Here is a 13607-nt window from a genome sequence, read left to right as displayed (position 1 = left end):
ATAAATAAAATAAAGGCAACTTTCATGAGTTTTATATTGTTTAGTAATTTGTACATTTTGCTTTTAACAAGAAAATTTGAATGATATACAGGAAAATTAACCTCTTTCACTAAGAAGATATGGCAGTAGAATTTTGACTGGTTATCAGTATTGTCAGATTTTTCCAACTAGAGTCAAAAGTACAAATTATTATATATGCAAAGTATCAATCAAGATTGTGATGTTTTAACATAATTTCAGATTATTAAGATATATGAATAATTTGATAGGTGCTATTTATATGTGGAAATATATGACTAAATCTATTTCACTACTTCTTCACAGATATGTTTGAAGGGTAAAGTACATATATTTAAGTACTTAAATATCCAAGCATGTTGTAGAATGGATAAGAAACCAGATTCTCTGGATCTTCCATCACTGAGCAAAAGAATGCCCTCTCAGCCTCTCACAGACAGGTAAAGTAATACTCTTACACTCTCTTTTGTTGATAATTGTTGTACTCTCTTTCTATGAAAGATATTTATTAATCTCAAGTATACAGTCAATATATTTAGGCTGATTGCGCCAGTGTTAAAATCGGTATTGACTGAAACTTAATATCACTGTCATAAAATGAACTTGTGAGTTAGTAGAATAAATTTTAGATTTTCTCAGATAATTATTTTAATAGTAAAAATGTAAACACAACATTACAATTCAGAAATATTGATTTCTCAGCTACAATAACTGCTAATTTACTTCAGTGGTCTCAGAAGTCTACATTTGTAATAGAAAGTAGAATTTGACTTTGAATTGAGGTTGGTAGAAGAACAGGACATTCCAGAAATACCTGTCTTCCTTTTGTCACATCACTACCCTTGCCCTTCCACCAAGATTGAACCTAGGGTTTTGAATTAGGTATTCTACCAATGAACTATATCCCCAATCCCTTCTCATATTCTTTATGATTGGATCAAAAATGATATATCAGAGCCGGGGATTTAGCTCAGTGGTTCCATCGCCTGCCTTGCAAGTGCAAGGTCCCGAGTTTGATCTCTGGTACCAAAAACAAACAAACAAACAAACAAAAAGATGTATCAGTGATGTTTTTCTTAGTCATTTTCTTGTCATTGGGACATAATACTTGGCACCCAGAATTTAAAATAGGCTTATTTTATTTCACATTTTCAGCCCATGGTCACCTGGCTCCATGGCAGAAATGGTGTGGTGAAAGAGCCAGGCAGGGGAAAGCTGCTCACATCATTGATGCCAGGAAGTAGAGAAGAGGGGAGGAGCTCAGGAGGGAGCTGTGTCCTTCCAGGTTATACCTCTAGTGACACACCTTGAACCAGGCTCTCTCCTAACGGTGTACTCAGCCATGAATTCATCAGTGGACTGAGGAGTATACGGCCCCCTGATCCAATCACCTTCCAAACACATGAGGCTTTAGGGGGTCATCCCAGATCTAAATGTTAAACAGTGTTCTGCATGATTTTGGTGTTTTCCTCATGGTGATTTTGTTTTGTTTTGTTTTGATTTTGAGTTTTTGAGACAGGGTCTCATTATGTAGTTGAGACTGACCTGGAACTCACTGTGTAGCCCAGGCTGGTCTCGAACTCACAGCGATCCTCCTGACTCAGCTTCCCGAGTGCTGGGATTACAGACATGTGCCACCATGCCTGGCCTCATTAGGTTTTGAAATGGTAGATTCAATATTGTTTCTAATCCAGCCTTTCAAGATGTATATTGGTCTGAAAGACTTAATGAAAGTATAATTCTGTGCTGATATATGGAAATAACTTGGAATGAAGTCAGACTACACAATGGAAGAATACACACCTACCTAAAATGTTTCAAGGTTTGTCATTGCATATCTGCTGTAAATTACTCTGAATTGCAGTATAGTAAGTACTATTCTGTTACTTAATATTAATAGTTAAGAACTATCATCACCTTGCTATACATAAGGCCTGTAGTGCATATGTATTTTTTAAGTACTAAAGAAGGTATTCTGTTAACAGTACAAGTTCTTGAATTCCCAAATGGAAATTTTTTCTTGAATATTTCTCTTGTTTGAGTAGAATTAATAATTAAACATTGATTTAGTTCCCAAAGATTATTTTGTTAATATTATGAATAGTAGTAGACCAAGAATTTCTATGAAAATTAGAATTAATGCTTATTCTAATCTCTTAATTTTATTTATATTTATTTTGAAGTAAATTTGCTTTAGTAATGGCATTCCTTGTTTCACAAATATCTGTTGAATGCCTGCTGGTATATTCATGGTGTGTTTTGTTGAATGCTGGGTATGTATGTATAGTTTAGGGTTAAAACGCACTTTAGTCTTGATGCTGGGGTGAGGGGAGACTGATTTAGGCCATTTTGTGCTTCTAGAACCGAGTACCTGGGATGGTGATTTAGAAACAATAGTTTATTTGGCTCATGGTTCTGGATGCTGGGAAGTTCAAGACACTACTGCTACTTACTGTTTTATTGTGTAGATCTTATTGTTGTATCACAGTGTGAGAGAACTCATTACATGGGCAAGAGAAAGAAAGAGGTTAAGAGAGGCTGAATGCTCCTACAACAAATTTACTCCCAGGATAGTGAACCCACTCCTGCAGTGACAACATTAATATATTCATTAGGGCAGATCTCTTATGATCTAAATAACCTCCCATTAGGGCCCACCTCCCCACATTTTGCATGAGGAATTAAGTTTCCAACACATGAACTTTGGGAACACATTCAAACCATAGCACGCACACACACTTGTATATGTGGGCTTCAGCTTATAATGGCTCAGCTTAGCAGTGCTGCACTTTATGATGGTGCTTATATGATAGTCATTCAGTAGAAACTATCTTGTGTATGTGGTATGTGCTATTGTTCGTATTCACTTTCATGCCCCCACCCCCGGCAGCAGCAGAGATCTACAGCTCCCAGTCAGCCACTTGGTAACAAGGATGAACAATAAGTACTGTACAGTGAACTGCATTGTGTTGCTAAGCTATGATTCTTTGGTAGATTAGATGTGTTAAATAAAGTTTTGACTTACAATATTTGCAAGTTGAAAGGACTTTAGTGTGTTCAAAGATGGGCAGCATAATTGGAGTAGACTGACTGAAGGGTGTATTGGAACAAGTTGCCTTTAGAGAGGTAGTTAGAGCTTAGGTCAGGTGGGGGCTTTGTGGTCTGGTCAAAAATTAAAAAAAATTTTTTTGAGGCAGAGTCTTGCTATACAGTCCAGGCTAATCTTGAACTCATTGCAATCCTCTTGCCTCAGCCTCCCAAGTGCTGGGATTGCAAACATGCATCACCATGCCTGGCCAGAAGTTTGAATTTTATTTAAAATGCAATGGGAAATTATTGGACAGTTTTAAGCAGAAGAATAGCATAACCTGATTTATGGTAAACTATCTGACTTTTAGGAGAATATGTTGGAAATAAACAAAAGTAGAAGCACAGGGATCAGTTAGGTCATTGTAGTACTTCCCAGAGAGCATGTGGTCTTAAACAGGGTGATTGTAGTAGAGAAGAAAAATAGAAAGAATTAAAATATGTATTGGAGATAATTACTAGCAGTAGTATTAGAATTGTAATTTGAACTAAATATAATTTTTATTTTTATAGTAGCCTATTTTAAAGAAAGTAAAAAGAACAGTAAATTGATTTTAATAATACATGCTATTTAACTCAGTATATCAAGATACTATTATTTTAACATGCAGTTGATACAAAAATCAATGAGATATTTTCCATGCTTTTTGGAGTACTGAATCTTTGAAATCTGATGTGTTTTATATTAATCATGTTTCAGTTTGAACTATCTTCGTTTCAAGTATTAAATAGCCATATGTGGCTAGTAGCTACCTCGTGTACAGTACAGATGTGCAGAGTTGTTTGTTGGGTATGACAATACATTTATGGCTTGTATTAAACTACTTAGAAAATTCTTGTATGTGCTTTCTACTTTCATACTCAGGCCCTTGGATGTATGAATCTTACTGCCTAGAATGCCCTCCCATACCTTGTCTATTTTGTAAACGTCTTGTGCGTTCAGCAGAGTGCTGCTTATTTGATAGATGCTTCATATATATATTTATTCCTGAAATATAAAAATAAGTTTTTCAGCATGAAACTGTATTTAGGGGAAGAATTACAGGACAGTGATTAAGATCCAGGACTTTAGTACTAGGTAATCTGGGTATCACATTTACAGTGCTTGTTGCAAGTTGTGTGTCCTTGAGCAAATTGCTTCATCTTTCCTACCCTCAGTTTCTTCACTTTAAAATGAGAAAACACCACCATCTGCTAGAGATTTTAGAAGAAGTATCAATGATATTATCTTTAAAACACTTAGCCATTGTAGAGTGTGTGGTACATTTGTAAATTAAAGAGAAATATGCTTTGCAACCTGAGTGGAATACATATTTTGTAATTCAGAAATTTATAAAGATAGCTATAATCCTACACCAAAACATCCTTCATTTGATGTATGGCATACCTTTTTTCCTCCCTACATTCTCTCTTTTTTTGAGTATATGATGGGTATTATTTATATAACCAAAAGCATGTTTTTAGAGCTAATGAAGAGAAAACCTTATAAAATTTAAAACTATTTCAAAATCTGGTGATGAAATTTGCCAAACCAATGAGAAAAGTAGGCCTTTCATCAAAATAAGTTTTGATCAGGGCAGTCCATTTTTCTGAATCTCTCGAAGAAATAAAAAGTCATTGTTAACAATTGATACTTTATAACAGCACATGATGGAAAAATGCTGCTTGAGAGACATGAATAAAATGTTTTGTAGGAAGATTTCTGATAGTCCTTAAGTCCTTAAGGATATTAGACATTGGAAATATATTTTCTGCATTATCTATTGAAATTTTAGGTCAAGTGTGAATTACTTGCTTAACTGTGAGCAAGGTCCTAACTGCCCTGAGGATTTCTGTTTCCATAGTATGGAAGATTTTTATCCAAATAAAAATCATGGCCCTGACTCTGGAATTGGAAGTGATAATGGAGAGAAACGATTATCTACAACGGAAGTGAGTCTTTTCTATTGCTAATAAATATTTTATTGTATAATTTTATTAGAGCTTTGAGATAGAGTCACTAGCATACATTTGGCTTTATTTTGTTTGAAACTGTGATCATTATTACATTTTAGAACTTCAAATGAAAAATTATATATTCATTTCTAAGAACAGAATAGTCAACTTTAACATTTTAACTTTTGGTTTGAAAACTGGTGAAGTAAAGCAGATATTTTATAATATGTTTAATTAAAACAATGCCTGGTTTATACTTTGTGCTTGTTCCTTTCAGCCTTCGGATGATGACACAGTCAGCCTTCACTCTCAAGTATCAGAATCAAATAGAGAGCAAACATCAAGAAATGATAGTCACACACTAGGAAGCAAGCCTGATTCTCAGAAAGGTAATTCATGTGGTGTCTATTTTTATTTCATGTACATATCTCTTTTTAAAATGGGTTTTGAAAAATTATAGTGTCTTTAACTCTAAGCACTGCAGTGTCAGAGCATTTACTAATCTATTTTGAAATACATATTAATCTATACTTAGACCAAGAGATATATGACTTTATTGACCCCAACACAGAAGATGTCACTGTTCCTGAACAAGGAGGGTCACATATGGGATCATTTGTCTCTTTGCTTAAGGTAAATAAAACTGTGAACAAGTATTGATAACATATTTTCCTTGGTCTTACAAAAATAGACCATAAAATTTAAAATAACAATTTTCTCTTATATAAGGGAAAAGAAAGATGCTCTGAGAAATCTCAGAAAAATGAAGAACTCAGAAATGAAAAAAGGTAGGCACATATGAATTTTCAAAATGAATTATTACTTATAAATATGTGAACTATTTATTACATATTCTTAATTGAAAGAGTAAATAATTTTTGTTCCTTTCTGTTAGGTTTAATTAATTTGCAAATAGTTCATTTGTCTGAATTCCTTAATTAAACCAAAAATCATAGTAAGCATTTAAGTGTAGGGATATACATTATTTTTCCTCTGAGATTTAATAATAATGTCTCTTATTTTATTACTGAGGACTATTCTTTCACATACATTGCTTCTTTTGAGCTGTTTAACAAACCTTTAAGGTAGATAGTATCGGATGGTGTAAAGAAACTGAGATCTGCAGTTTCAAATGTCTACAATTCAGGTGTTCTCTCTCTCTCTCTCTCTGCACCTAATGTACTTTGCAGTTTTTTTAGACTGTTTATGACAATTTTTCCATATTTTATTAAGATAATTGTGATAGAGATCATTTTTTATCCTCCATCATACAAAATGATGGAATATGACCTACCAGATTGTTTTCCGTCATTCCTTTTAGGTTACTGCATAACTGCAAGAAAAAAGGAAGGAAAATTTGTTGAATATCTACTGTGTACCAGGATCAGTAATGTGTGCTTTTCCATGTTTCTCATTTAACATTCACTAAAACCCTGCAGGGTTGATATTGACCCCACTTTTACAAATGAGGATGGTGAAGTTCAGACACTACATTTTTTTTAGCTAAACACTCTTAGTTAATGTCTGTTAGTACCTAGGACACAAACCAAGGTCTCTCTGATCCCCATAGTTTTTTCTCTTCATTGCATTTCATGTAAGTGACTTCATTAGTAACTTTTTCTTTCTTTTTTTTTTTTTTTTTTTTTTTTTTTTTTTTTTTTTTTTTTTTTTTTTTTTTTTTGTCGCGGAGGACAGGGTACTGGGTATTGAACTTGGAGCCTACACCCTCAAGCATGTGAAGCAGAACCTGTGCCACTGAACTACACTACTATCCTATCTTATACTCTTTAGATTTCATTCTTCTCTTAAACTTTTTCACAATATCTAGTAAGAAGAGTTGCCTAAATTTGAGTCATCAGTGTCATGGAAGATGATACAAAAATATAAAGACTCATGAGTAGATTTCTTTTATTATGATACTGGGGATCAAACTCAGGGCTCTCTACCACTGAGCTACATCTCCATTCCTTTTAAGTTTTATTTTGAGATAGGATCTCACTGTGTTGCCTAGGCAGAACTTGAACTTGCAATCCTTCTGCCTCAACCTCTCAAAGTGATTGGATTATAGGAGTGTGCTGCCATGGCCAGCAATATTGATTGTTTTTTGTTTTTGTTTTTGGTACTGGGGATCGAACTTGGGGCCCTTGCACTTGCAAGGCAGGCACCAGAACCACTGAGCTAAATCCCTGGCCTAAGCAATATTGTTTATTAAATGAAATTCTTTTGGAGGCAAAATAGCTAGAGTTTGGAGAATAGTTTATTTTTAAATTTCTTTGTTTTCTTTAAATAATACAAATGATATTTTAATTCATATTCCTGGAAAATTAAAAAATCTTACTTAAACCCATTTTTCATTTTCTTTATTTAACATTTTACATAGATTTTTAAAGTGAAAATGAACTGATAAAAGGAGCATGGTTCAATAAAATGAGAAATTTTCATAACAGTTGTTATTTATAAAAGTGGGCCATTTAGACACTCAAGGCTGGGCTATATGCATTGTTAAATTACTATGCCCATTACATTATTTCATAATTTTAAAATTGTTATATGCTTAATCATTATTTGTTAGCCACTGATTATATTAATATGATTAGTATGCCACATTTATATTGAGTAGAAAATGTACATGTGTTTTCTTTAAATATTTTTTATTTCTTATTTTGGTATTTTAAATACAAGAGATTTTAGTTTTCACATGGTGTTGAAAACAAAAATGGTTTCTGCTTCTAGAAACTGACATAAAATAGTCTTATCTTTATTTTTGGATAACCATGTTTGTATCAACTTTCAGACTTGAGAAAGAACAGTTCCTTAGAGAAGAAGATGATGATGATTTGAAGGAAGTAACTGATTTGAGGAAGATAGCTGCTCAGTTATTGAAGCAAGATGAAAAGAACAGGTATTCTTTTCAATAATAAGATTTGAATAGGCAAATTTTATGATCATTAAGTCTTTATTTAAAGATTATCAAATAAAGCATATGAAGTTTCAAGTAAACAATAGGGCCCTCTTTAGATGTGTTTCAAGAGACTACTAAAAGACAATAGAGAATACTAAGGAGTGAAATATAAAGTTCTGTGTACAGCAAAATATTTGGTGAATGTTTAAGTAAAAAATTATTACAGTAAAGGACACATTGCCCTTAATTCCCTTCAGAACACTCTTCCTTACTTTGAACACACTCCGTCATTTTTGCTGCTTTCTGAAGCAGTTCTGGAAGTCTTCTTTCATGAGTGTCTTTACAAGGTATGGCAGAAAATAAAGCGAATGTTGCTGCTGAGTGCCATCAAATGGAAACTACTATGCCTTCATCTACCTTATTCACTGTATCTGGCAAAGTATGACTTCTGGCTCTTTCCCAAACACAAATTGACCATGAAAGGTAAACAATTTGAATATTTTGAAGAGACCAAGGCAGCCATGACAGAATAACTAAAGCCACTCATAAAAGAGGATTTCCAAAGCTGCTGTAGAAAGTAGCTGCTATCAAGAAATCACACAATAACAAATGTTGGCGGGGTTGTGGGGAGAAAGGAACCCTCCTCCATTGTTGGTGGGAGTGCAGACTAGTGCAACCACTATGGAAATCAATATGGAGATACCTCAAAGAGCTTAGACTAGAGGTTCCATTTGACCCAGCCATCCCTCTGCTGGGTATCTTTCCAAGAGAACTAAAAGAATCATATCACAGAGAAGTATGTGCACCCATGTTTATAGCAGCACAGTTTGTCATAGCTAAATCTTGGAACAGCCTATTTGCCCATCCTTTGGAAACTGGATAAAGAAGTTGTGGTTTTTCTATAAAATGGAATATTACTCAGCCATAAAGAACGAGAAAATAGATTCATTCATAGGAAAATGGATACATATTGAAGATATACTCTTAAGTGAAATAAATAAGTCACACATGTGTAAATACCGAATAGTTTCCCTGGTGTAAATAATCTGCAACAATGCATAAGATTCTAATAAGATTACTGACATTTAGAAATGGAAACAAAGGAGCTAAAGGTGTAGGGAAGGTGGGATGGGTAGGGGAAATGTAAAAGGGGAAAAGAAAAAAATGTGAGAGAATGAAAAGATGAAAATAAAGTGTTAGTAGATGGGGAGGGGAGGAGGGGGTGAAGGGAGGGCAGAGGTAAGGGGAAAAAATGAGAATCAAGACTTGTCATGTAGAGGTACAAGATCCCAACAATGAATGTAACTGTACTGTATCCCTAAAATGTACCAATAAACTCAATTAAAGCTGAAAAAAAAAGTGGTAGGAAACATTAGGTAAGTGTGTTTGAAGCAAGGGGAAGTATTTTGAGGGAGATTAACTACTTAACAGTTTACCCTGAGCATCAATCCTCTCTTGGGCAATGCATTTATGTACTTACTATCCCAGGTAATGCTCCAGCAGGCCATTTCAGCCAGTTAATTCTTGTATTGAAGAAATTTGATAAAATTATCATTTTTATATTTTCTGTTGTATTATCTTATAAAATTAATGAAAAACTATGTAGTTTTTGGTTATCTTTATTTAAATAATCGGACTAGTAAGTGGTTAATGGCAGTATGTCTTTTACCATAATACATTTTTTAAAAATGTGAACATTCACTATATGCTTTGATCATACCTCATTCTGATAGAGTCACTATATATATTTAGATATTCTTTATTCCTGTGTGCTGAATATTTATTTGTTAATGTTCATTTTAACTCAGAGTAGCATTATTTAGTAAACATTTTTCCAAGTGCAAGTATATTTTGTTTCTTACCAGATTCTGAATTTTTTGGAATATGTATGAATACCTTAGAATTGAACTGAATTATATAATGGCTGATTAAATCAGTGTGATGATTTAAGAATCACAAGTTCACTTTAGTGTATTTCTGGTCAACAATTGTTTCTCCCTCTGGTTAGGCTTTCTCTGAATGCATATCATTGGCAGTGCGGAGGACATTTTGTGAATATGTATAAATCAAAGCAAGTCAATTTTTAATACAGGAAAAGTTCCATGTTCTACTCAGGGTCAGACATTTTTGCCATTTGCCTGTACTGGGAGTATTAAATTTATAATTTTGAAATAATAAAGATTTGAGGGTTTTTGTTGTTCTTGAGAAAATTAAAAGAATAATTTTGGTATATTTAACATAGGTAAGTAATAAATATTTTACTTTACCTATTCATAAAAATGCTATAGGATAATATGACCACACTTTCGGAAATCTCAAATTTAATATATATTGGCATTTGTTTAAATATGCTTTCAAAAATATAAAAACATATGAAATGAAAATTTGTGTGTGTGGTACTGTGGATTGGACTCAGGGCCTTCACAATGAGCTGCAAGCCCAGCTCTTCTCTGTTTTTTTATTTTGAGGCAGGATCTCCCTAAGTTGTTCAGTTGCCCACATTGAGCTTGAATTTGGACTCCTGACACCTGGAAAGTTCTGTGTTTTCAGGGGCTCTTTTTTAGAGAAAATCTGGATAATGGCTAATAAGATAAATAACCATTAAGCTAAGCATCTTTTTTGCACAATGTGAAGATTTTTAAAAATTATATTAGAAAGTACTGGTCTTTATCCCTTGTATATGTAACGAAGCCTCATTCCTATCTTAGCTCTGTCAATCTTTTTTATGATATTTATTTTCTAATTTTTTCTAGTGATTCATTTCTAATAGACCTTTAAAAGATATTTGGCAATTTATGAGGTCATATATGTTTCACTCTGCCTCCAGTGTAATGTGTTTCTAAAAACAACTTCTACTAGTGTATGTTTGTGCAATATAGTGACTATATTAATCATGGGATATTGGTATATATGCATATTGCATTGAGCCTTTTGTTGTTTAGGAAATTTGATGAAGCATATCACCACCTGTTACATTAAATTTAAACAATAATTGAGTTTCTATCTCAGAAACTGCAGGAGAAACTGTTGTATTTATCATTATGGGAAGAGAGTGTTGTTGTTTTTCTTTCCTACAGTGCTGGAAATTGAACTCAGGGCCTTGAACATGTTAGAAAAATGCTCAATTGCTGGATAACAACTGTAACTCCTTGATTTCTTTTTTAAAGAACCCACAGTATTATCCATTTTTTTCACAGTGCTAACAAAAGCATTTTAGTGCATAGGGTCAGATTTTTAACATTGCTATATATAATATTTCTATATTTTACATTACTGCTATCATGTTAGATTTTCATTTATCCATGTGACATTATTCTTTCTAGCCTAGGTACAGCATCAACTGAATAGTTATGCTTCATAGATTTTGTTTGTGATAGTTTTATAATCAGTGTGAAACAGCACCCAGCATTGCACATGGTAGGTACTCAGTTATACTGTTATTAGCTAATTAAGTTCTTGAAAGTTAAATCAAATTTAGAGCCAATTGGAGCTATTAATTTAATTAAAAATATAGTCTACCTAAATAACTTCTGCTGTTCTTCAAGATGTATGCAAAAGTAATTTCTGTCTTTGTCTAATCCTCTGCTTCATCTTCTTTTTAGATGTGAGCACATATTAACATAAGAACTTAAAAAATAGTAATATACAATGACCAATGTCATGATAATGTCTAATTTTTGAAGGCATTAAAATATTTACAATTATCTGGTCATAAAGAACAAATTTTACTTTACATTTAATTTTATATTAGATTTTTACTCAGTTCTATTAATGACTGAACTTAAACTAGATCTCAGATTTATTTTTAATCTGGGGATTGAACCCAAGGGTGCTCTACCGCTTAGCTGCATCCCTAGACCATTTTTTAAAAAATTTTGAGACAGGATTCCTAGGCTGGCATAGAATTTGCCATTCTAGTGCCTCAGCCCCCAGAGTTGGTAAAATTGCAAGTGTGCACCACTGTGTCCAACTGGATATCACAATTTTTTAATGCTGAATGTAGTATTTTTTCCATTAATTGATCTTTCTTCCCTTTAAAATGTATAACTATTAGCCGGGCATGGTGGTGCATGCCTGTAATCCCAGCATTTGGGAGGCTGAGGCAGGAGGATCTCTGTGAGTTCGAGACCAGCCTGGGCTACATAGTGAGTTCCAGGTCAGTCTCAACTACATAGTGAAACCCTCTCTCAAAAAAAAAAAGTATAACTATTGCTCAAACCCTTAGATATAATAATTAACATTTTTAGTTTATTGTCATAATACTTGAATTTGAATGATACCCCAAAAATCTAACAGTAATCCTACATAAGGATTACATATAATCCTATGTATCCTTCAGTGGATTTGATATAATTTATACATCTCTAGTTGTAGTTTTTTTCTTGTCAGTGTATTATTTTGTTTTATATTCCAACTTTATTAATGAAGGCTCTGAAATGCCACTTAGTATATGAGTTGCTGAAAGGAGCACTGAAATGCTATTTGAAATTATAGGCCAGGAAATATAACTACTTCTGGGTTTTAACACAATCATTGTTTTTTGTTAGTCTTGATTAAAATAATTTATTTGGGCACAGTGGCACTGCGCCTGCCTTGCAAGCTCAAGGTCCTGAGTTGGAGCGTTGGTACCAAAAAAACAATTATTTGGAATAAGGTTACCCTAGCAAATGAGGAAATACCCCCCAAGACTGCTGCTTTGTATACTAAAGGTTCTTTAGCTTGGTACTGGTTGAAAGTATATGCAATGTTCACTCTAAGCTAAAAGGAGCCATGTATAGTCTCCAAAACTAGAGATAACCTTTTATGTTGAGTTCAGTGATGTTTTTTTATAGCAGTTTCACACTTGGTTAGTTCATACTATTTTAAAAAATACCTTGAGTCTCGAAGAAAGTTTGTATCACTATTTGATGACTAAAACTATTCTAGAAAAGTAACAAGAGTCAATGCATGGAATTAATAAAGAAGGATGGAAAAGGGATCAACAAATGAACCATTAGGTAGTTAACTAGTAAAGATTTGAAGGCTGAATTGCGGTTATTTAGAAAACTTTTTGTCTGATTGAAAGGTACTTTGAAGCTGGATGGAGTTACAGGAATAATCCTAGCTCCAGATACTCTGAAGTGGGGGATCACTTGCACCCTGCGAGTTGGAGGCCAGCCTGGACAAGATAGTGAGATTCTATTTAAAAAAAAAAAACAAAGACTAAACTACTTTACATTGTTGAATTATTAAAAACTAATCTTTATTGCACCTATGAATATGCAATGAGAATAAAATAATATCAAAAAAATTTTACAGTGCTGGGGATTGAAAAAGTATTAATACTGACTTGAAAATAAAAGAAAGGGAATTTTTTTGAAAAACAAAATAATGATCTGTAAATTATTGAACCAGTTCTCCAAATTTTTATCAGTCCTACTCACATGATAATGTTAGAAATTAGTATTAGACTGTTATGTTAGGAAAGTGGTAAGTACTCTTTTGGTTTAATAAGCAGGTATTTATTTGGCTTCTTTGGTTATTATCCTAAACAAAGGAGTAAAATGTATCTGGACCTTTGCAGTAAATAGCTTCAGTTGAATGATTCCCATTGTATATTTATTTCTGCTAACTTACTTTCTAATATATTCTGTTGTGAGTTTTTATTTGTTTTTTTTTTTTTTTT

At 33.2% G+C, this 13607-nt stretch overlaps 1 protein-coding gene across 1 annotated transcript in view; it reads left to right on the top strand.

Annotated features, from left to right (window-relative positions):
- Window positions 1-13607, top strand: part of Lrch2 (leucine rich repeats and calponin homology domain containing 2) — a 127993-nt gene that overhangs the window by 75698 nt on the left and 38688 nt on the right. Inside the window, exons 10-15 of the mRNA XM_010603119.2 lie at window positions 325-458; window positions 4950-5037; window positions 5318-5429; window positions 5576-5673; window positions 5770-5828; window positions 7835-7942. Coding sequence (XP_010601421.2) covers window positions 325-458; window positions 4950-5037; window positions 5318-5429; window positions 5576-5673; window positions 5770-5828; window positions 7835-7942 — 599 coding nt within the window. The remainder of the gene's footprint in view (window positions 1-324; window positions 459-4949; window positions 5038-5317; window positions 5430-5575; window positions 5674-5769; window positions 5829-7834; window positions 7943-13607) is intronic.

This window comes from Fukomys damarensis, unplaced genomic scaffold (assembly GCF_012274545.1).
Source record: "Fukomys damarensis isolate Sample0158 unplaced genomic scaffold, DMR_v1.0_HiC HiC_scaffold_39, whole genome shotgun sequence".
Lineage (NCBI taxonomy): Eukaryota > Metazoa > Chordata > Mammalia > Rodentia > Bathyergidae > Fukomys > Fukomys damarensis.
The sequence above is the reverse complement of the archived record's forward strand: the minus strand, read 5'-3'. Positions and strand labels throughout refer to the sequence as shown.